This window comes from Molothrus ater, chromosome 1 (genome assembly GCF_012460135.2).
Source record: "Molothrus ater isolate BHLD 08-10-18 breed brown headed cowbird chromosome 1, BPBGC_Mater_1.1, whole genome shotgun sequence".
NCBI lineage: Eukaryota > Metazoa > Chordata > Aves > Passeriformes > Icteridae > Molothrus > Molothrus ater.
This window is the reverse complement of record NC_050478.2, coordinates 34216034-34239664: the sequence shown is the minus strand read 5'-3', so window position 1 is coordinate 34239664 and position 23631 is coordinate 34216034. Positions and strand designations below refer to the sequence as shown.

General features: G+C 47.1%; 3 protein-coding genes across 3 annotated transcripts; all 3 read left to right on the top strand.

The window, feature by feature from the left end:
• The first annotated feature begins 782 nt into the window (after positions 1-782).
• On the top strand, positions 783-3730 carry HOXA10 (homeobox A10). The gene is made up of 2 exons (XM_036406385.2): positions 783-1602; positions 3027-3730. Exons 1-2 carry the CDS (start codon positions 783-785, stop codon positions 3299-3301), a joined length of 1095 nt encoding a protein of 364 aa, XP_036262278.1. The 3' UTR covers positions 3302-3730.
• A 6194-nt stretch (positions 3731-9924) lies between these two features.
• On the top strand, positions 9925-12797 carry HOXA9 (homeobox A9). Its single transcript, XM_036406389.2, has 2 exons — positions 9925-10471; positions 11604-12797. Exons 1-2 carry the CDS (start codon positions 9925-9927, stop codon positions 11840-11842), a joined length of 786 nt encoding a protein of 261 aa, XP_036262282.1. The 3' UTR covers positions 11843-12797.
• Positions 12798-18801: 6004 nt separating this feature from the next.
• HOXA7 (homeobox A7) lies at positions 18802-22622 on the top strand. Its single transcript, XM_036379184.2, has 2 exons — positions 18802-19253; positions 20314-22622. The coding sequence occupies exons 1-2, from the start codon at positions 18878-18880 to the stop codon at positions 20595-20597; spliced, it is 660 nt and encodes a 219-aa protein (XP_036235077.1). The 5' UTR covers positions 18802-18877; the 3' UTR covers positions 20598-22622.
• The last annotated feature ends 1009 nt before the right edge of the window (positions 22623-23631 follow it).

The following is a 23631-nucleotide window of genomic DNA, read 5'->3' as shown; positions in this document are numbered from 1 at the left end:
TTCCTCAGCGCAGCGGCGAGCATTTTATCTCCAGGAAAATTAAGCCCAGCCTGGCGTCGTGGCGGTGATGTTAGGCTGCAAGCAGCCCCCTTCCTCGGTAGTTTAACGCGGGAGGCACCAGGCCCCTTTACGGTTTCCAATGATCCGTGATAAACAATAACACGTCTTTTATTTCTTAAAAAAACGAGACAATCAAATAAAATGAGCAGAGGCTGAGCATAAAACACCGGGCGAGCCGTGGCTTTATTAATTTCGTGTGACACATAGGCTGCGGAGGGAGGTGAGCAGGCATTGCTGCTGGAAAGCCCAACCACGGGGAGAGAGGAGCGATAGTAAAAGCTTCATCTGGACACGGCTTCAGCCTAGGTATAATAAACATCAGGACCGCCGGGCTATTTTATAGCGGTGTGTGTGATAAGAGGGGAGAAAACTTGGAGCCAGTACCAGCACAGCCCTCTCTTTCCCCTTCCCCTTCCCCTTCCCTCCCTTCCCCTTCCCCTTCCCCTTCCCCTTCCCCTTCCCCTTCCCGGGAGCGCGGCTCCCGCCTGGGCGCAGGCGCTCGCCCATATGGTGGAAGTGCGCGCGCCCGTGTGTATGGAAATCCATATTACACATTAATATACATCTATCTTCCAAATTCAGAGGTCGACCTGAGAGCAGCTCTGTGCATACGAAACCAGACGGGGAGGGGTTGCTGGGGAGGCCCGGGCTTCCATTGGCTGCGGGCGCCTGCCGTGGTGCGGGGGTATCTCTCATCATATTCAGCATGTTTTGCACAAGAAATGTCAGCCAGAAAGGGCTATCTGCTCCCTTCGCCAAATTATTCCACAACAATGTCATGCTCCGAGAGCCCGGCTGCAAACTCTTTTTTGGTAGACTCCCTGATCAGCTCGGGCAGAGGGGAAGCGGCGGGAGCAGGAGGCGGAGGCGGAGGAGGAGGCGGCTACTATCCCAACAGTGGTATCTACCTGCCACAGGCGTCCGATCTGTCCTACGGGCTGCAAAGCTGCGGACTTTTCCCCGTTCTGGGCAAACGCAATGAAGGTACTTCTCAAAGCATGGTCCCCAACTCGCACTCCTACGTGTCAGGGATGGAAGTGTGGCTAGATCCTCCCCGGTCCTGTCGCATGGAAGAGCCGGAGAGCCAGCAGGCCACCTCGTGCTCCTTCGCTACAAGCATTAAGGAGGAGAGCTCCTACTGCCTCTATGACTCAGAGAAATGCCCCAAGGGCTCGGCCGCCACAGACCTCGCTCCCTTCCCCCGGCTGAGTGCCGAGGTCAGCCCAACCAGCGGCGGCGGCGGGGTCCCCGTCCCGGGCTACTTCCGCCTCTCCCAGGCTTATGGCACTTCCAAGAACTACGGCGCGGGGCCAGCCGGGGCTGCCCCCTTCCCTCCGCAGCCCCCCGGCCGCTTCCAGACGCCTCCATCTTTGCCTCCCGTCCCGGAGCCGGGGAGGAAGGAGGATGAGGAGCGCTCCCCAAGCCCCTTGGCGTGCGTCTCCCAGAGGGAGGACGAGACTCAGGCTTCATCTTCCACCGTAGAGGAGCTCTCTCCAGCTCCATCAGAGAGCAGCAAAGCTTCTCCAGAGAAAGAGCCTGTAGGTAAGCGAATGATGATGGTGATGGTGGTAGTGATGATTAAAGAGAAAAAAAAAAAAAAAAGAAAGAAAGTAAGAAAAATAGTCGTTGAGGATCATAGTGGCATTGAAATGGCGAAAGGAGGATCCCAGCTGCCCCGCGGGGCTGCCAAGAAGCGCTGCTCAGACTGACCTTCTGAACTTTGTAATATTCGGGCATGGGGTTGCCGTAAAAATTAATGTCCATCCTATAGTTTAAAACCCTTAGAGCCTCCGCTATGGGCAACTTTAGCCTGCATGCTGCTAAAACATATAGAAAAACAAGATCAATCTCTCCCCCGTGATGTGAAGGTGCGTACCAGATAACAGAGATGTTTGTAAAGCATCCAAAATAAGCAATAGGCAGTGCCAATAAATAAACCTATTAACGCGGTAAGTTATATTTTACGATCCAGAATGCTTTTCGGAATAACAACCGCGCTGAAATGTGCCATCTATGAGCTGCTATCAAATTAGACTGATGAATGCACGGCGAATATCCTTCAGCATCTACACTAGATAACAGAGCTGTTATTTATACTTTTCCTTATTTATTTCCCTTTCGCGTCCCCATGGCAAAAAATAACTCCCCTTCCCCGGACAGCAGACTTAGCAGGAGCTTCTCTCCGTCCGCCTTTCGGACGCCCTTTTATTCCTTTCAGGCGACCCGTTGGAAAGTAGCATTTAAAGAAAAGGAAAAAAAAAAAAAAGAAGGGTCACCGAAAAACTGTTAGAGAGCCAACCCCAAACCACTAACCACTCTGAGCCATTAAGGGATTGGTGTTACCTCTTTCCCAGTCAGTTCCACTGTTAGAAATCACCTCAAAACGTTTTTATTGTTGTTATGACCGCATTTTTTCTTTCCCGAAATGGTTGGAAATGAGAAGGCCACGGCGAAGCTCTCCGGAAAGGCAGGGGCTGAAGGCGGGGAGGCTCCGGCTCCCCAGCTCACCTTGTTTTCCACCTCCGTAGCACGCTTACAAAATCCGGATCCGGAGGCTTTGTTTTTTTGGAAGCAGGTGCCTGGGGGGAAGGAAATAAGACTGAAGGCCCTTCAGCAACTGCCCCCAGTACCAAAGGGCTCGGAATGGCCGACAGGGAGAGGGTAGGAGCTCGTTTTGGAGGGTCGGAGATAAACTACAATCCGGGGCACGCTGCCCCGCCAGAGGCTGTCCGGAGGTTTTTGAGCAGTGCCAGTTCTTACCCGGACATATCCAAAACCTTTGGGAAACCGTTCTGAAGCTCTCGGTTCCCTCAAGGACACCCCACATTCCAATTCTCCGCAGCTGGCGGAGCGAGCCCATCGCACACACAGACACAGGCACACGCACAGATGCTCCTTCCTTCTCCCCCACAGCTCTTTGCCTCCTACCCGATGGTAACGTCCATTTTTTACTTTCTCAAAACTAGGCAATTCAAAAGGAGAAAATGCAGCAAACTGGCTCACGGCAAAAAGTGGCAGAAAGAAAAGATGCCCCTATACCAAGCATCAAACTCTCGAGCTGGAAAAGGAGTTTCTATTCAATATGTACCTGACTCGTGAGCGTCGCCTAGAGATCAGCCGCACAGTCCACCTCACAGACAGACAAGTTAAAATCTGGTTTCAGAACCGCAGAATGAAACTGAAGAAAATGAACAGAGAGAATAGGATTCGGGAGCTCACAGCCAACTTTAATTTCTCTTGATGAACCTATAAACACATCTTTATGGTTTAAAGAGCCAGTATCATTTTCCTAGGCTGTATTCATCCGCACCTGTATGGATTAACGATTTTAGGCGCTCTCAATATGTCCTTAACCTCTTAAGAGCTACTTTGGGGGGTGGGCGGACTAAAGTCACGCTAAAGCACAAAATGCCGTGTGTGAACCTCCCGTCTTCCTTCAGCCTTTCCCGGGGCCAATTTGTTTCCTCTAAGCTTTGAAACACAAAAATACCATTTCAGGAGCTGCAAATATGTTTCTCCCTATCTGTCTCTGAAAAGTAAACAATCCTAATTAAAGGTGCATTCATTTAAAATATAAGTGCTGTAACTTGGACTGTACGTAGCTGCACAATGAAGAATTTAAGCGTTGCCATATTTCTATATATTGGGAGCTTTCCCCTTCTCTGTTTGCCTTTTCTCCCCCTCCCCCTTTTTTCCTTCGAAAAGCGGGACTTAAAATAATGAAATGCAGGCATCCTTTAAAAGGGTTTCACGGGAACGGGTGTTAGGAATTATTTTTCTTTCTTTTTTTTTTTTTTTACACTTTACCTTAAAAGCCAATATTACAGCTTTAAATTTGGCCAGGAAAATGAAATATCTTCTCTTTAAAGGTATAAAAGATTTCGTTTTGCTCATGGACTAAATTATTACACTTACCTCTGAATTTCTCTCGCTGGTTGTAGATATTTACTTTATGTAGTTTTGCTTAAATATGTGAATTTGGTGATTTTCTTTTGTGTCTATATATAACGTTACCATTGGTAACGCATGACAAGCACACAGAAATTCCCCCTTGAAAAGAAAATAGTCACTTTTTTCCTCACTAATTTCACTGAAAGTATATATCCTGAACATCAGATGGACTTTCTGAGCCAGAGTCTGAGATTGCGAGGGAGAATATGTTCGTCTTCCTTTATACTGTGAAGTTACATTCATTAAAGGGTCAAACATATAGGTCAAAAAATTAAAAAAAAAGATTAAAAAAAAAAGAGAAAGAAGGGGAAAAGCTATAAATACAGATATGGATAAATGTCTATTATTATTAAAATGCCGATACTGTTTTAAGCAAATGCATTCTATCGTTATTATAAATGTTAGTTCTAGCTATATCTAGTTCTTACCTTAAATCGGAATAAATTAATATTGTAATGCTGCTGTGCGTGAAAAAGACGATGTTTATGTTCTCATAGAAGAATAAAAAACCGTGGAATGAATCCTTTTAATTTTACCTCTTTTTGTGACTGTTTATCCTCAGGTTCTACTTTATGTCTTCGAGAACTTTTACAACAGGAATAGTTGCCTAAACCCCCTGCAATTACTTTAGGAATCTATTTAAATATTACCTAGACGGTCGTAATTTGTCTGGGCCATATAGCGATGGTGCTCTAAGGTTTGTCGGCTTTTGTTCAGTTTTATGACTTGCTAGTATATCTGGATTGTTGCTGTCTTGAACGAGTGGTTTCAGTTGACTGAGGAACTGCATAGACTGAGGAAGCAAATTACTATTTCTTGAGGGTAGGGAAACGATATATTTCTTCTCTTTTTTTTTCTTTTTTTTTTTTTTTCCTTTTTGTTAATCGAACACCTACAAGTGTGCGGAGATCTTTAATTCCAGAGGACGTTGACAAAATTCTAGCTTTATCTCAGGGCTGAGAAGAAATCGTAAAGGTGAGATCATGGGAGGGGGGGAGACCCCAGCCTCGCCTCCCTGCCAGCGGGCCCCTCCAGACAAGGCTATTCCCTACCTGGCTGCATGGGGAAGAGCTTATTTCACACAGGCTGCCTTCCTTTTTTTTTTTTTTTTTTTTTTTTTTTTTTTTTTTTTTTTTTTTTGCATCCTCTCTTCCTTGCTGCATGTTTAGCTAACAGGGTCTTTGCACAAAGGGAACCCAAAAAGAAGGCTGGAAGAAAACAGACAGCTAATGCTTCCTTGCAAGGGTATATGTATGCCGGGAGGAGGGGGGGGACAGACTTTGAACCCGGGCTGGCTTCTTGGGAGCCGTTAGCTTTTCGTGATGTAACATTGTCGTGCACGGCCCTTTTTTCCCCGATTACATCTGCATGGAAAGGCGAAAGCTGCCCGCGCGTGTGTGTGTGGGTGGTTGTTATTATATTTTACTCTTGTTTTCATTAACCCACCCGAGGCTGGCCGAGGGGCGCGGAGGGGCGCCGGTGGGGTGGGCGGGAGGGCGAGAGGCATGTTTTAGTCACGTTTCTGGTTTTATTTTCGTAGCGGGATCCTTGCGTTAAGGACCACGGCAATGGGGAAAGTAATAATTAGCGCCTGAGAACTGCTCTGTGGTTTAGGTAGTTTCATGTTGTTGGGGCTCCACCTTTCTCTCTACAGCACGAAACTGCCTTAATTACTTCAGTTGATATCATCACCAGGTATGCTTGGTGCGAGGGTCCTTTCTACCCGAAGAAATCTTAGCGCTGAAATGAACTGTAGGCGTCAAGTCCCAATGCCATTGTTTCCCATCTGCAGCGGAGCCTCCTTTGATTCCTCAGATAAACACGGCAGCCGAGGGGGGAAGCTTGACAAGTTCTTCAAGGTTAGCTAGCTCCTAAGCGAGTCCCTGCCTGCTTGCGGGTTTTTAATATATCTCGTTGGCTGCATTCAAGGTCAGGTGCGTTTTTGCATTCCGCTCGGCGTGGGTCGAGCTCGGGGGGCCGGCGGGAGGTGGGTGGCTGTTTTATTTTTCAATCTGGATTTATTAAAAACCGAGATACCTGAAAGCGTGCCTGGGGGAGGGGGTGGGGAGAGATCAAATCTACCTGCCCCACTCCAGGCGTCATCAAAAACTGGGGCCCGGAGCGCAGCGCCCGCGGCCGGCTGGACCCACCGGCGGCGGGGGTGCCCGGCGCCGCCGGCGGCTCTCGGCCCCCGCGCTGGGGAGGCCGGCGCTGCCGGAGCCTGGCGCACGGCTCGGCCGGCTCCGCGCCTCCGCCGTCGGGCCCGCTACCCCGGGGCTGCCCCGCGGCCCGCAAGGCCTCGGTTACGATCACGATTGCAGTGCGGGCTCTCCGCGGCGGCGGAACGGGCAACAGCGACCTCTCCGGGCCCGCTGCCGTCGCCGCCACCGCCGCCTTTTGTGTTCGCAGCGCGACCGCGGGCAATGGGCGGGCTCCCCCCGGGCCCTCCGCCAGCAGCCAGCGCCGCCGCGGCCGCGGAGCGGGGCACCCTTCGCGGAGGAAGGGAGGGCGGGGAAAAGGACAGAAAACTCATTCGTGGCGCTTTTATTTCTATTTCTTTTTTAGCGGTCGTGATTATGTTTGCCTTAAAAAAAATAGCAATAGTAAAACCTAAGAACTTTTTCGAAACTTCAGGCTGGGCTGCAGGAGCTCAGATGAGTTTGGATAGCGGATTTCAGCCATACTCAGAAAAGCAGTCGTCCCCGATCGGGGCAGGAGCAGAGCTCTGCATTGCAGTCAAATTTAAGTGCTTGTGTTTGCCTCTCCACACAAGGTCTGACGAGCTATCTGCAGTGTCTGTGTACATTTCGGAGAGTGTATTTACAGTTCTGTGTTTGTGTGTGCCTGTATGGCGTCTTTTGCCTCTGCCCTTTTGATTCCCAGTTGAATCGCCTCATACTGATTTTGGACTGCTTCCTCCAAATTCTGAATCATTTTTTCTCTTCACTGTGCCAAAACCCCTCCGTGGCTTCGTACCACCACTGGTTCCGTGAGAGAGGTCTGCAGTGGCAGGAAACCCTGGGAAAGGCGATCCTGAACTTCCCGTTCAGGCGAGATCGCCAACGCCCGCGAATTCCTGCCCCGCGCCCGCGTACGCTGAGCGCCTCCGTGGTGCGCGGCTAATGAAGCAGCGCTTGAAGCTGCCCCCCCCTGCTTAAAAACCGACGGGATCCTTCCTGATGCAGCCTCCTGGTGCTGGAGTTAGCGGAATAGGAGCTCTGCTCGTTCGGTTGTGTTGGGATAGAGGACAGGGAGTACTTTTATTCGGACATGATCGCTCCAGCGCTGCTTCGTTCCTGGGAATTCTGGTTTCATATAGCATTTTAATGTCAATGTCTGTTTCTGCCCTGTTTGAGGTCTTTTGCCCCCGATGGTGGAAGTCACCAAAACCTTAAGTAATTTGCAAAGTAAATTGATGAAGCGAAATCGCCTACGTGGCTCGTATGAAAAATGTACTTTTGGTGAAAATGGACCTAAAACGGCGATAAAAGAGTCGAATATCCCAGCGTAATTATCAGCAACGTGATCGCGTGAAAAATATCTAATTATTTGCTGTGTTTCTCCTCTTACTTTCTGTACAACCTCTCCTGCCTCTTGGATGTTGGCAGCGAACAAATGCGGAATTTTACAGGGGAAATAAAAACGCAGTCACGTTCTTTTAAGCGCTATTGTTATTGTTATTCATTTGCTATTAGTTTTGGTGACGAACCAAAAAAATAAAACCCGCTGCTGAAGTTGAGAACCCAAATTCGAATATAAACATCCAGGACTCCTGCAGCTAAGATTATTTTTTCTGAATGGAAAAGGAAGTTCTACAATCACATTTCACCACAGCTGACTCTTAATAATAAATACAAATGACGTGGAGTTCCGTCTTTCCAGGAAAGAAATACAATTATTTTTTTCTATTACGGAGTGTCTATACAATGGGGAGAAAAAAAAAAAAAAAGAGAGAGAGCTTTATTTGCATTTTTAAAATTGTTAGAAAATAACGGGCCCCTTGTTTATTGAGATCTTGAACTGTTCCACGATTTTCGAACTCTAATGGGGGATAATAGTTTCATTATGAGCCTTTGTAATTTTGAATGTGGGAGACAGCGGTGTTAAAATAGGCCCTCTGTAAGATTTCGGATTAAACTGTTGAGAAGACATGAAAAGAAAAAGAAAGAAGGAGAACGAGAGAGAGAGAGGGAGAGAGACAGCCCACATAGCGATGTAAAACTAATTAAAACCACACTTTCGCATGCACAATATTTACACGCGATTCTAATCATTACTCAGTCGTCCCTGCCATTTGCTGGGCTCTATTTTCAATACAAGATATTTCGAGTAAATTGAGCCTCTCACGGAGATTTTTTTTTGTGCCCTCTGCATCTTAGTGACCGCGCTCCTTCGCCAGCCACGGGGATAAACAGCGTGAATGTCCGCCAGGGAGAAACCAGGGAGTCGCAGGCACATGTTTGCCAAGAGCTCAGCCACTACTTTAATTCCTAACACTGGACTTGGATCTGGCCGCCTCTTACTTTCCCCCGCGCACCCTCCCCTCCTTCTGCGGAGGATTGTAACCCTCCGCTCGGCTTCCGATGCCGCTAGCGTGTGTCCTGCAGTCACAGGAGGTGCCAGCAAATAAATAACTATATTTGCACATAAATTTGATTCACCAGAATGCCGGACGGCCGGCTGCGAACGCCCTTTTGATAGCCGCCTGGAGAAGCAGGGTGCCTTTCGGCAGAGGGGAGACGGGGCATTTTCTCCCCTTTCCCCCCGCTGCTTCCCTGCATAGTTGAAGAATTAATTGTGGTGATAAATACCGCCGCCCGGCTCTGCCCGCAGTCCTTCCCATCCCGGCCAGGACGGCGGCTCCCTCCGGCCACCGCCGCACCGCCGCCCAGCCCCGGCTCCTCTCCCCGGCCTGGCGAAGGGGTCCCCGGTCCAAGGGCAGGGGCGGCGGGGAGGACGAGGAGGGTGTTTCGGTCACTGCCACACCGTGCCCGGCGGGGTGGGGTGGTGAAGTGCAGTTTGGTGCGGGCCGGGCTAAATACCGAGCCAGCGCCTGCCCCTGTCCTTCTCCGGCCGGGCGGGGAGGGCCGGCTCTGCGCCGGGGTTTCGGAAAGGGGATACGTTGAATTTGACTTTCCGCTGCCAGCTCTGAGCCGAACGGAACGGTATTATTTACAGTGGGTTCCCAAACTAAACACAATAGTATAATTTAACCTTTCCAAGCACTCGTAAATTTTTACTGCTGTGAAACACAGCGATGCAAATGAGCGCGCTCATAGTTACTGACTTAATAACAACCCCGTGGCTCCCGAAACAATAACTCCTTATGAAATATAATAAATGTATATTTAAATACAGTATACCGCAACTACTATTTTGCTCTTTTTATTGCTTCGGTTATTGTATCGTTTTATGTGAAGGTCTCCGATCACAAGGGTGGCGGGATTTTTTTCCGCGGAGAACACGACCCACTGATGGGATGATTAATTTTGATATAAAATAGTCCGCTTAAACGAAAAAAAAAAAAAAAAGAAAAGAGAAAGAGAGAGAGAGGGGAGAGAGAGAGGAAGAGAGAGAGAAAGAGGGGAGGGGGGCTGTAATACGGAATCTGATCTTTTAATCTCAGTTGGCCGCAATTAAAACAAACCCCGCCGTATAACTCAAATATCCCTTTGCATAAAAACATATGGCCTCGCTATAAAAATTATGGCTGGAAAACACTGACCCATTAATAGCCCGCGGACTGATTTATACTTTATTGTTCTGCTACCCCGCCACGTGACAGGCGCAGCCAATGGGCGCCTGCGCTGCCCTCAACTTATTACTGACTCTACTTCTCCGCCAGCACCAAGTTGTTACGTGAAACCCGCAGCCCCGAACCGCGGCGGGTCCGCCGCCGCCCGCCCGCCCGCCATGTCGGCTCCCGGGACCCTCAGCAATTACTACGTGGACTCCTTCCTGGTGCCGGAGGGGGACGAGCTGGCGGCGCCCCGCTACGCCCCCGCCCCGCTGGGGCCGCCGCCGCGGCCGGCGGCGCTGGCCGAGCACCCCGAGCTGGCCCCCTGCAGCTTCCAGCCCAAGGCGCCCGTCTTCGGCCCCCCCTGGAGCCCCGCGCACCCCGCCGGCGCCAGCGGCGTCCCCGCCGTCTACCACCCCTACGCGCACCACCAGGCGCCCGTGGCACCGCCCGACGGCAGGTACATGCGTTCGTGGCTTGAGCCTGTGCCGGGCTCCTTGTCTTTCCCCGGGTTACCTACCAGCAGGCATTACGGCATTAAACCTGAACCGCTGGCGGCCAGGAGGGCTGACTGTACCACGTTTGACACTCACACTTTGTCTCTCTCTGATTATGCTTGTGGTTCTCCTCCAGTTGATAGAGATAAGCAAAACCACGAAGGCGCATTCTCTGAAAGCAATGGAGAAAGTGAGGCAAACGGAGAGAAACCGCAGATCGATCCAAGTAAGTGGGACGGCGAGGGTAATGGACTTCAGGGCTCTGCGCCGGCCGCGGGGAGGTGTCGAGGCACTGGGGCTAATTACGCGGCCGAGCACCGGCCGCTGCCGCCGCCGCTGCGCCAGCCCGCCGGGGTCTGCCATCTGCAGAAGCCAGCGCTGCCTTTCTCAGGCTCGAACGGGATCTAGGACGGCTCTGGCTTTCCTGGGTGAAAGGAAAACAAAAACCCACCCTACAACTGCAACTTAAAAAAACATAAAAAAAAAAAAAAAAGGAAAGGAAAAAAAAAGAGGGAGAGAGAAATGCAATAGCCGCCCATCCTCACTCCTGCCACCCCAACAAACTCAGCAGGACGTGCTCTCATCCTCCTGCCTCGCCGCGCTCCCAGGCGTGGGCAGACGCCGGGGAGACGGGTGCCTAGAAAGCACTGGATATGAATCAGATCTTTTTTGAGACGGCTCTCAGGACGGGGCGGCTATTGCTGGGCTGAGAACAGAAACCTCGCCGTTGACTTGGTTCCTCCCCTCCCCCTTTCTTCTCCTCGGTGGAAAACCCCGGGCTGGATGCTCCCAGGACTACGAGACTGGTGGCAAAGCGCCTCGGGATTACTATCGCGATTAACGCCGTGCGAATAAGGGTCCTAAGAGGGCGAGGGTTTAATTATGCCAGCTGTAGATTAACTCGCCAGCTCCCTGGGTTTTGCCAGGGATGACACAGGAGAAGGTAGAGATTAAAAAGACAAACAATTTCGATGACATGTTGATCTGGCTGGTTACTCCCCGGGCTGGCAGCTTGAGGTGTGGAGAGGCCAGGAAGGAGGGAGGGAGTTAGAGAGTGAGGAAGAGAGAGGAGGAGAAAGTATTTAAAAATTGTATTCTCTCCAAACAATAAAAAGGGCCAGGGGAGGCGGGGGCAACGGGGCTTTGCCGCGTGTGGTTGCGTGTGACCTCCCCATGTGTCTGTATTTTGGAGTCCATTGTGCCTCACGAGCCTCTGTGCCTGGGGAAATGAGAGCCACGTCCCAAACACGAATACCGGGACACCTGATGGGCTCTTTCTGCGTGGATTTCCCTCCCAGCCCCCTCCCTCCACCTCCCACCCTCCCCCTCAGCCTGAACTTCTGTTGTTTTCGTTGTAGATAATCCGGCTGCAAACTGGCTCCACGCAAGGTCCACCAGGAAAAAGCGATGCCCTTACACCAAGCATCAGACACTGGAACTGGAGAAGGAGTTTCTGTTCAATATGTATCTCACTAGGGACCGTAGATACGAGGTGGCCAGACTCCTCAATTTAACAGAGAGACAAGTGAAAATCTGGTTTCAGAACAGGAGGATGAAAATGAAGAAAATCAACAAAGATCGAGCGAAGGACGAATGATGGCGACACGTGGGTTAAAATGAAAATGCGTAAAGTAAAAGAAAAAAAAAGAAAAAAGTTTAAACAAACAAACAAACAAACAAAAAAACATCCCCTCGAGCCCTGCCATGCAATGCGTCTGGGTCCAGGCCTCATTTTTCCCTTGGCAAATTCTGATTATGATTGTACAATGATAGTCACAGAGGCCAGATTGCCAGGAGAGGTACAGTAAGACTTTTAATTTTCTAATAGGAAAGAAAAAGGGGGCATTAGCACGAAAAGGCTGTCTAACTGGCTTGTATAAATCTACCTGTTTCTTCACTTATGGAAAGAAAAAAAAAAAAAAGAAAAAACTACCTTTTCATAATGCACAACTATTTACGGACTGTATAGTTTAGTCTACGTAGTTAATTTTATTCGCTTTTTTGCGTGGCAGAGAGATCTCTGCTCTAATACTTGAACACTGTGTTTTATTGTGGTAATTATGTTTGTGACTCAATTTATGTGCTTGGGTGCTGTACCGGATGTAATGGTGTAAGCTAGAATTCAATTTGAACTCAGGTTGTTTATTATAAAAATTGCATAGAGTATAGCTCTGTAGTGTATTAAGTCTTTTCTGTATAATTAGACAGTTAACCTTTGATTGTAAAATATATATATTATATATATCCCAATGCAAAATAAAATTTAAAAAAAGGTAGAAAAAACCGTTCGTTCGGGATGTCTGGGAATTATGGTTCTCAAAATATGAAGCAAGTCATTTTAGTATGCACAGTTGATACATATATAGTACTGTCTTTGTCGGTTGTATATATAATCTATATATTAAAAAAAAAGTAAATAAACAGACTAGCTTAAATATTGTTTTTGCACCAGTGAGCAGTTAGCAGATTTCGGAGCTATACGTATATGTGAAAAGGGTAACTACCTATGGTTTATGTTTGAATTTTAATCGAATGATTTGATGGTTATTGTAATGAAGGTTAATTTTATTGATAATAAATTATACATTATAAAAACCTACATTTGGTTATTGTAAATTTGTATCCATTAAAAAAAAAAATCTGGGAAGTTATGTCAATGCAGAACGTACACTGTCTATTTTGAAAGTTACCTCATGGCCTACTGACCAAATCGTTGTGTTGAAATGATATTTAACTTTTTGCCAAATAAAATATATTGATTCTTTTATATTTTGTGATGTTTTAAGATTATTGAGGAGAGATTCTTCCAGCAGATGTGGCGGGGCTAGGGCAGCTGCAGAGGCGAGGGGTGGTATTATTTTAGAGCCAAGGCAAACCCACGGTTTTATAAACGCAGCCCCCAGGTGATGGAAATTTGGTCTTATTTTTATCCGAAATGGACAGATTCAGGTCCTAAACGCCATAGCTTCTCTGAGGATAGGGATTTCTTCCCCCCTTCAGGGCGTGATTTGGTAAGCTGGTGCTTAGCAGTGCGCGGAGGGAGCCCCTTGGATGGCAGCGGGGCACGGTGCCGAGCGAACGCCGTTTTAATAAAATTCGCCGCCGAGGCGGGGGAACTAGGACCAAACCAAAATGTCCGACGTTCTTCAGCGCGGACAATAATGTAAATCTGCTCAGACAGCGACATTTAAACTGAGATTGTTAATTAGCCTCCACCAGAAATGTCCAGCACTAAGTGTGCTTCCACAATCCCGGTGAGAAGGCTCGCCTTACCAGGGCGTTCATTTCAAATTCCCTGCTAGAGATAATTGCCCATGCAAAATATGTTATTTCAAACGTCATCCACTTTTTTCCTTCCCGTGCCTTCATTTTTGTAATTTTTCCCCCCCTTTTAAATGTCCCGTGGCAAATAAATACAACCCGTTGCGTTTTACTAGTGCCTCAGATTATATATGTATTTATAGATAGATATAGAAACAGATAGAATTTTACTGACAATTGTGGTAGAATTTATGGTGTCAATTTTAGTCGCTGATTTAGCCGAAGAAAAGCGGTGGGCTGGCCACAGTCTACAGCAGAGAACACGAAATTGTATTTATTTTTAAAAAGAGAAGGATGATTTCTTTGGAGTGGAAGATTTCCATACATCCCCTCCCCATTTCATCTACCCCTCCCCCGCCGCCCCAAGCCAAACCAAGCTCAGCAACAAAAGAAAATAGCAAAGTCTATGAGCTTGCTGAAATTTACCCTTGTTTTGGGCGGACATCTTACTGCTCACGGTGGATATCCTCCATAACATGAATCGCAGCACAGTTCTACATCACACAGACCCTTGCTTGCAAATATGGCGAATAACAATAAAATTCTTCTTGTTTTATGAAGGTACCTTTACACATATATACATATATATATATATATATACATATATATATATATATATATGTGTGTGTATATGTATTGAAAGCAAAATAGGACGGAACACGCTTATGGTCTTGGCAGAAGTTGTTGTTAGGAAAATTCAGAGCCATACTACGGTGCAATAAAAGAAAATGACTGCTGTAACCGTTTATGGGGTGTAAAACGCTGCAGGGCTGAAGACAAAACTTAGGGAGCCGGCAAGAAGTTTACAGATGTGCAGAACCGCGGGAGAAAAAAAAATGCTTTCGACTTCAACTTAAAAAAAATAAAAGGAAATAAATCCGAGGTAAGATTTGATGAGTTCTAATTAGCAAAAGGGAGCCCGTTCTGGCGTGCACACACACAAAAAAACCCCTAATTGATCCCCGAGCCAGTATTTGGGGATGCTGGGACGCCCTCTGTTGTTGCAGACAGAGGCAACTTCAAAGAATCAGCATTAAGAGTGTGTAATAAATGACGGGTCTGCAAACTGTCTGGAATTCGGCTCTTAATGAGTTTACAACTGTCCAGCCACAATTAAGATTTTCTACAAAAGCCTTTTCATTTGTTTTGTCTGGCTGTTTTAGATAAAGCGGGAGAGCGGAAATAACAACCTTTTATTGGCCTTCCCGTGCTTAAATCCAGGCTGGGAGGTGGACATTTATCTTGCCGCGGGCTGGCGGGCCGGGGCGCGGGCCCCGGCGGGCCGGGCCGGGCGGCGGCGGCGCGGCAGTGGCGGCCGGCCGGCGGCAGGTGGCGCTGTGAGCCCGCGAAACGGAGCCCGGCCGCCCTCCGCCATCAAGCGCTCGGCCGCCTCCCGACAGCTCCTAAAATGTCGACTTTATGGGAGCATAACCGGGCTTGGGAGCTCTGAGGTGGTTTTGACAAAGGCCGATGGGTTTGAGGGTGCTTTTTGCCCCCCTTTATCCCCGAGATTTTTCCCGCCTTAACCCGCCGAGCGGGCGCCGTCAGGGTGGCGTTTGCCGCCTGGCCACGCTTAGGGCACTCGTGGAGAAAGTGAAGCTTGATCTGCACCAAGGACATACTGTGCATTTTTAATTCTCAAAATACGGAGACATTTCCTATTATGTGGTAGAGACGGATTGAGCCCTGGCACCCAACTGCCAGCTCCTTCTTTTCTCCCTTGTCCCAAACCTTTGCCTCCTCTCTGCTTAAGCTTCGAGCCTGCAAACAGGGTATCCTGATTTCCCGAAGGGCTGGTGTGAAATGAAATATTGGGAGAAAGGGGGAATTGAAGGGTTCGGGCAGGATGTAAGAGGGTCTCCCCGGCTCAGCCTGGGAGGAGAGCGCCCGAAGATCTTCACCCTTGGAGCTCTGGGGCCACCGATGGATTTTCCAATGCCCTTGTCCGTTCCGCGCGGCTGAGACAGCCGTGCGGGGAACCGGCAGTGCTGCAAAAATCTAGTTTGAAAATTATTTACCGGCCGATGAAATTCCTCAACAGCTGTCTTTGATACAAATAAAAAGCCCTGCTTGTGTCCGAAGCAATTTCAGCTCTGTGGGACCCGTTGTGATTATATTACACAGATGTGAGAAGGCTGATGCTCTGCAAACTTGACATGTCTCTCAAAGTCATTCCTAACTTGTTCTCGCCGTCTATTTTGTTTCCTCAAATAGTTTTCTTTTTTTTTCTTTTCTCTTTTTATTTTCTTTTTTTTTTTTCTTTATTTTTCTTTTTTTTTTCTTTTTTTTTTTTGCCGCTTTGCTTTTGTTGGCTCCCGCGTCTTGAGAATGAGACTTAGTGTGGAGTTGTGGAATATTTTCAGATGGCAATTGCCAAAAAAGACGGGGGAAAAAAGTAATTGGAAGGAAAATAAATGCAGGAGGAAAGGAAGCATAAAATATGGGCTGAAGTATAAACGTTGTATTTCGTAAGTTTACGCCAGACAACTAAACAAATCCCTGCATAGTCCTCTGTAACAGAGCTACTTTCTCTGCATCTTACTTACATTTCCTTAAATCAAAGACATTCTCTTTATATCGAAATTCAGCACTGGGAATGTAGTGAGCTAGGTTTTTTTTCCCGCACTGATTCAAAGATTTAATACTTTCTAGGGATAAGGATCAACAGCCACTCCCTGCTTTCTAACAAGAGCCTTCCTATCAAATGTTTGTCTACAATGGCATTGCTAAACTTATTATGAGTAATTATTTTTTTCCTTGGGCAGTAAAATTATATTGAAATTAAAAAGTGTTTATGCATCGTCATACTAAGTAATAACTTGGCACAGCATGTTCCATTATAATCGTGGATAAATTATGGCGAGAACAGATTCCAAACCAGCAAAATCTTCTCTACTATGAACCACATCAAGATACTGCTTAGTACACAAGCCATAATCATGTAGTGCTCCCAGGTCGCTTATAACTTACGAGCACCGTTTTATCACTACATTTTACTTCCCGGAAAGCTCAGTGCCAAAGAGGGGTAGTCCAGACCTTACAAGGAAAAAAAAAAAACAATTAATCCATCCTAGAGGATTATTTTTTAAAGCGTGCGAGAATATTACCATGACCAAAACCTTGAAATCTGCGCCTGTTCACCCTTTCTCGATTGGAAAAAAATAAATTCAAATGCAAAGCGGATTTACAGGCACGATAATCTAGCCTGATTCTGTAAGCGACAAAACGGGAGATTTCAGAGGGTGTTTCAGAAGCAGCGTTATGCCCAACTCGCAGAGGGTGGGGGGAGTCAACAAGGTGGCAGGGACCCATGTCTAGGGGTCCTTCTAGCATTTATTCAGTGAAGGCTTTTTGATAAATCTAAACGGCTGGCAGGGAAAAATAAGCTGCAAGCAAAATACATTTTAAAAAACCGTGGCGGCGACAAACACACGTAAGCAAAGAAAAATACATAAACGTGCGAACTGTAGAGAATCAGAGAGCTCGAAATGCAACCAACCACCCAGACAATCTATTCGGTCCTACGCTATCCATATTTAAGTCTAGACATTGGTTATATTTGCTGTTTCTTTTTTCTTGCATCTTGGTATGTTGTCACCAGAGGAGCAATTTATTGGTCTAATGCCATCTACTTCAGCCTCTTTGATCTTCTTGGTCGTCGTTTTGTTTGCATCGCATTCGTTTAAGTTCTTGGGCCTCTATTCCCTTCCAGCAGCCTCTTCTGCCGGCATGCTCCCGCACCGCGATTGCGACCGCAGGGATATTGTCTAATATTGGTGAATTGGAAGAAATAGCCGAAGGGGCTCTTTCGGCGGCTTCTCCCTTAATGCCTGCGAATAATAACTGCGTTTTCACATACTTAACACTTGGCAAGCATTTACATACATACACCACATCTGCATGCTCCGAAGCACCAGTATCTCAGGGATCTGCTGATTTCAAGAATTGACTTGCTTCTGTCAGTAACCTGTGCTCATGGGGCTGCAATAACCACGCGTAAAGGGTGCCAAAGGGTGCGCGGGTGGGTGTTGGAGGTGTGCAGGGGGGGAGAGGGTGCTCCACGTTTACAAAACACAAAGTTTAGGGTCCGTGCGAAATATCGGCAAGAACAATTTTAACTGGTGAGAAAGTCTTTGTACACGGGGCACCAAACTATAATTGAAAGGAGAATTTCCGGGGCAATTCCATTGTGCTTCTTCCAGTTTATGATGTGCAATACAGGCAGGCAGTAAAAGCTGTCTTTACCAGGACTCCCTGTCTGAGGGAAGGAAACTCATTTTACGATCCGTTTAAAGGAAGGGCACGGAGCAGCATCCTCAATGGAGAGCCATTCGCATTGTTGGGGATCCCAGTGTTTAGAAAAGCAGCAACTCTCCCCGTCATGCGAGCGTACCGCTGCCGCCTAACGCTCTGGACTGCAAGGTATGTAGGGCGGAAAGGTAACTCGGGCAGGAAAGAGGCGGCGGCGATTTGAAGCCATTTGCAGGCGATTTCTTCAACTCTAGAGTTTCGGTTTATTCTGTATTTTCTTCCTGAGACATTCAGAAAGTTGAGTCCTCAATTTTTTTTTTTAATTTTTTTTTGGCCATTATTTGTAGTGGGTGCTAGGGGTTTTTTGTGCGCTCTGTTGTTGGGTGGGAGTTTTTTGTTTAGTGGATGTCGTTGTTTGTTTGGAGGTTTGGGGTTTTTTAGAGTGTTTTTTCAGTGTTTTCCCTCCTTTATTTTCCCGGGGAGGGCAACTGTGATTTTCGCCCCTCCTCGGGGAATGGCTGCTGGGAAGCGCCTTGATTTCCGCGGCTCGGCAGCCCCTGGGGGCCGGCGGGGGTGCCCTGGCACACCCTGTGCAGGGTGGCCGCCTGCTTCTTACCATTACAACGCGCAAACAACGCGGGGTGAGGGGGGTGGGGGGGGCGGAGAGGAGCCACCTCCTTTAAACCTGGCGCACACAGATAACTCCACGCGTGCACATTTAACGCTTTAAAACCTGATTTCTCCCAGCGCCCCGCGGTCCGTCAGCGCCCGGGCGGGGCGCGGTGTCCCCGGGGCCGGGCGGGCGGCGGCTGAGGGCGCTGGCGGGCGGGCGGCCCCGGCCCGTCCATGGCCGGGCACCGTCGGGCCCCGGCCGGCACCACCTGTGAGGCGGGCGGGGATTGGTGGGCGGTGTCACATGACCGGTCACGTGCTGCGGGCAGCTCGGTCCAAAAGAAAATGGGGTTTGGTGTAAATCTGGGGGTGTAATGTTATCATATATCACGCTACCTCGTAAAACCGACACTGAAGCCTGCCGGACAACAAATCACAGGTCAAAATTATGAGCTCTTCGTATTATGTGAATGCGCTTTTTAGCAAATATACGGCGGGGGCTTCTCTTTTCCAAAATGCGGAGCCTACTTCTTGCTCCTTTGCAAGCAACTCCCAGAGAAGCGGCTATGGACCAGGCGCGGGTGCCTTCGCCTCCTCCATGCCCGGCTTGTACAATGTGAACAGTACCATATATCAAAGCCCGTTCTCTTCCGGATACAGCCTGGGCTCTGATGCCTACAACCTGCATTGTTCCTCTTTTGATCAGAACATTCCCGTCCTCTGCAATGAGCTAACCAAACCCAGCTGTGAGAAAGCGGAGGAAAGCAACCTGCACAACCAGGCTGAGCCTAATTTCCGGATATACCCCTGGATGAGGTCTTCAGGTAGGGGCGAGCGGAGAGGGCTCGGAGCCGTGGCAGCCAGGCAAAGCGTGTCGCCAGGATTACTGTCAGCACAGCCTTTATGGTTTTAATTATAGCCGAGGCGCCATTGCGTAGAAAGCCCGTGGCATTGTATGTAAATGAGTATCATAAAACTTTTTATTGCCCAATTAATGGGTTCTAGCCTCGTAAATTTATTTAACTCCATTTGCTATGGAATTTTTAGCATTGAGTTGATTTGCGCTGTTTGCTATGAAAAAGCGGAGAGCTGGCTGCGGGCTCCCGGGGCCCCCACGGATTAAGCGTCTCCCCTACCCTCTTGTCGAAGTTGGGAAAAAAAAAAAATCCCGCTCGCTGGGCGAGGCGGAGGGGACAGAGGCGTTCGGGAGCGAGGGACGGCGTGTCGAGGACTTTGCCAGCTCGCGTTGCCGAGACGTGCCACTCTCGTCCCCCCTGCCCTTTCCACGGAGATAAGAATCTATAGAAATGTACTAAACAGGAAAACGGAGGGGGGAGGGGGCACTGGGGCACGAGTGTGCGTGTGAAAAAGGAGAGCTCTCTTCTGGAGCTAAATGCTATGTATTGTTTACGATCCAGGCGGGATGGGTGGGGGGAGCCCACGACATTAAAATAAAATAAATACAGCCCAGCCTTCCAGCTTTTTATTTCCCCTTGCGAAACGTGAAAGTCTGGAAGGTTTTAGGGAAATACATCGCCTGGGGGAAAAGTTCCTCCTCCCAAAAGCAATTTCCTCCCCCACCTCCTCGCCTGAACGCTTTCTCTTCACTTTTTCTAGGTCTCGAGCAACTTAATTTTTGCCCTGCCTGAGCAGGGCAGTTCGTGTGGCTGAAATGTCTTTGTTAGGGCAAAGTGGGGGGGCGGGTGGAAGTCGAAGAAGGGGATCGTTCCCTCTGGCTCGGCCACTTTTCTGCTTGTATGCTTGTTTATTTATTTATTTATTTAATTATTTATTTATTAAAAATATCAATAAGAAAAATAAAAAGAGAAAACTTTCCACTTCTCTTCTTGTCTAACTCCTGGCCGTGTGTGTGCCTGTTTTCAGGTCCAGATAGGAAGCGAGGGCGCCAGACCTACACCCGCTACCAGACCCTGGAGCTGGAGAAGGAATTCCACTTCAATCGTTATCTGACTCGGCGGCGAAGGATAGAGATCGCCCATGCCCTCTGCCTGACGGAGAGGCAGATCAAAATCTGGTTCCAAAACCGGAGGATGAAGTGGAAGAAGGAGCACAAGGAGGAGAGCTCCAGCACCCCGGCTCCCAACGAGCCCACGTCAGCAGCAGCCTCTGTCGAGAAAGTGGAAGAAGACGAAGAGGAGGAGGACTAAGGAGTCCCACTCGAGGAAGTGATCTCTTAGAATAGTGTGTGCACATGACAGTTGGAAAAGCTCCCTTTAAAGGAGAAAGAAAAAAAAAAAAAAGAGAGACTTTTTATTAAAAAAGAAATCAGTTCCCTTTAATGATCATCTTGAAAGCAAGCATTTGCAAACATGCAAACATTTCTTGGGCTGGTCTTCCAGCCTTCTCTCCACTCTCCCATACTCCCCAAACCTGCCCTATGCCGAACCTTTCGGTAATATCTCCTAAGAGCATCTTACAATCAGCTTGGTTTTTTTTATCTCCATTAACCCAAACCTGGGTGGGCTTCTTCAGGGGACATTTCAGTGGGAGAACTGCTGCTTGCACAGATAGTAAACCGTGACCTTCCGAAGTAACTACCTGACTCCATAGTCCCAATCATGTGTAAGGGGAAAAGTGCATTAGGCTGACATTAAGAAAAACTACCTAATTTTGAATAAGTAGCTCTGCACTTCTCTTTTTGTTTTCTTTTTTTTTTAATTGTTGTTAGAAAAGTATCTTAAGTAACAGCTACACTAACAAAAGGTTAAACAGCAAATAAGGGGGGGAAAATGTTCCACAAACCACTACAATCTACAGCAATTATTTGTACTACCTATTTTCCAGACTACCTACCTATATATCTTGCTCTGCCTACCTATCTTCGAAAGTATACTGTATTTTAGTAGTCAAAAGGATGTTACAAGATTACTGATGTGAATCGCGAAATGCTTTTAGACATGTAAGTGTAGTCGTTCAAAAAGCACGCATCAATAGCTTTGGTATAGAATTTGGTACCGAAAAGGCTGAATATATTTAAATTTAAAATAATATATTTATTCCAAAGCAATTATAAATGAAAACCATATGCTGCAATATATCTTTGTTCTCGATTCTTTGCTATTTCGAGAGAGGAAGCAAACACACGCCAATATTGTACAAAGCGGTTTAATATCTCCCGTTGGCTTCTACCTTCAGCTGCTTCTGCTAAAGGCCGTTTTCTTATTCTACATTGATCTTACTTAATATAGCGGAAAGTGTTCTTTGAAAAGTGAATTTAAATGATCATGTAACCACCTTTAAAAAAAAAAATCCACAAACTATTTGTCCTGATTATCTGAACGTGTTAATATGTAATACCATGAGTTTTCCTACAATAGCAGATATTGTAATTTTTTTGTCATTTATATTCGTCTTGAACCTCATTTGTAAGATCATGTCATAAATTGGGAAGTATGTAATTAATTTGGAAACTTTGTAGCATGATGTATTGTTAAGAACTCTGTATAAATCCGTCTTGAAGGTTTGACTAAAGTTTATTCACAAATTGTATGTTACAATGTGTTTCGGTGTGTTCGTTGTGAACATTTGGATATGCCGTGTAAGTATTGGAAGTGGGAAAAAAAATGTCTGTGAACTCTCTTTGGAAGTGATACCGTGTTCAACTATCTCCCACGATAAATGTGTTTTATGTTACACAGAAAATAAATATGCTTGTTGACAATGAAATGTGTTTCTTTATTAAGGAACCAGTTCGAGGGAAACAACAAAAAATATATTACATAGACTAATAAAGAAATTAGACCACCTAAACATTTTTTTTTTCGGTAATCAGAAAGGGAAAAAAAAAACACCAAGGTGATGAATTGATAGGAATCAGTCAATATCTCTATCTCGACTTTGTGATTTTTTTCCTCTAGCGTTGTTGATTAATAAAGCGGAAAGCCTTCTTTATGGGAGAGCTTCCTTCCACCGTGTTCCCGTGTCCTCTTGCAGTCATTACCCCAGTCCAGACGATCGGCGATCAAGTCGAAATCTCATGCAGTGAAAGAATATTTTGTAATGAACAGAAAGTGAAAGACGAAACTTCCAAGTGTAAATGATCTGATGGGGTACATGTGTGGTTTGTGTGTGTGGCTTTCGGGGGCCAGGGGGCATCACGGTAGCACGAAAATGGGGCAAAACTGCCCCGCTTTAGAAAACGTCTTATTTTTGCCTGGTACCACGTAATATCAATGAGATCTAATATTACCCCCCCACCACCACCTTTTTTTTTCCTAATTAAAAGAAAAAAAAATCGAACCTGAAAAGTCCTTTTATTCGGCCGGGTAAATACAGGTAAGACCTGGAGCATTATTTGCGCTGAAGTTCCCTTTTCTCTACTACACTCCGTTCCTGGTCAACGCACTAATTGTTATTTTAATAAAATTAGTACAAAGTCTAGGTCTTTTAAAAAACTCCAGGGCTGCCTCTGTGGTAAGATGGCGCCTCTCTAAGACCTGCCTCTTCTTAGTGATGAGGAAAAGGCCATAAATCCGTTGTTGTTTATGAAAATTTACAACTTTGCAATACAACTTTATGAGTTGTTCGGTTTTTCCATTGGTCGTTGTCGGTCATGTGGATGGTAACCGTGAACATGAACTTTTTTATAATTTCCCTTGCGAGAATAGAGCCGCATTCTTTTGCTGAGCTCTGTCCTGCTTCGGATCTCTCTGGCTTTCAATCCCCATTTCATTTGTTCTTTGTAAGGCAATAGTGAACAAAGTGTGCTGAGGTTCGGCATAAGCAGCCGCCTAGAACACAGATCCGGGATGGCAATTTCCAGTTCCCCCGCTGGAAGGTGTGGCATATTGGATTCAAAGCACTGGCGTGGCAGATTTTCAACTTGCAACCTGGCTAATTTCCTGCTTCTTCTGGCACCAAAAGGAGGGCGATTCGTCTCCTGTGCAGCCAAAGCGACAGCTGTCAAAGTCGCAGGGGCTCCTGTGAGCCAGAACCTAAAAGGTGAGAAATGTATATGACACTACTGTAAGCAGGGAAAAATGGTTTAATACGTTTAAATATTAGACATGTGCAATTAAACCAAATGGAAATGTTACCGGCCAAAAATAGAGATGGCTGCAGCTCAGCTGATTTTAACTTAGGCAGTGCATGCAAAAATATGCCTAAATAAAATGTTTGTTTTATGTGATTTAGCAAGGAAGCGGTGGATTTATTTTTTTTTCCACGAAGTTGATTTCTTTT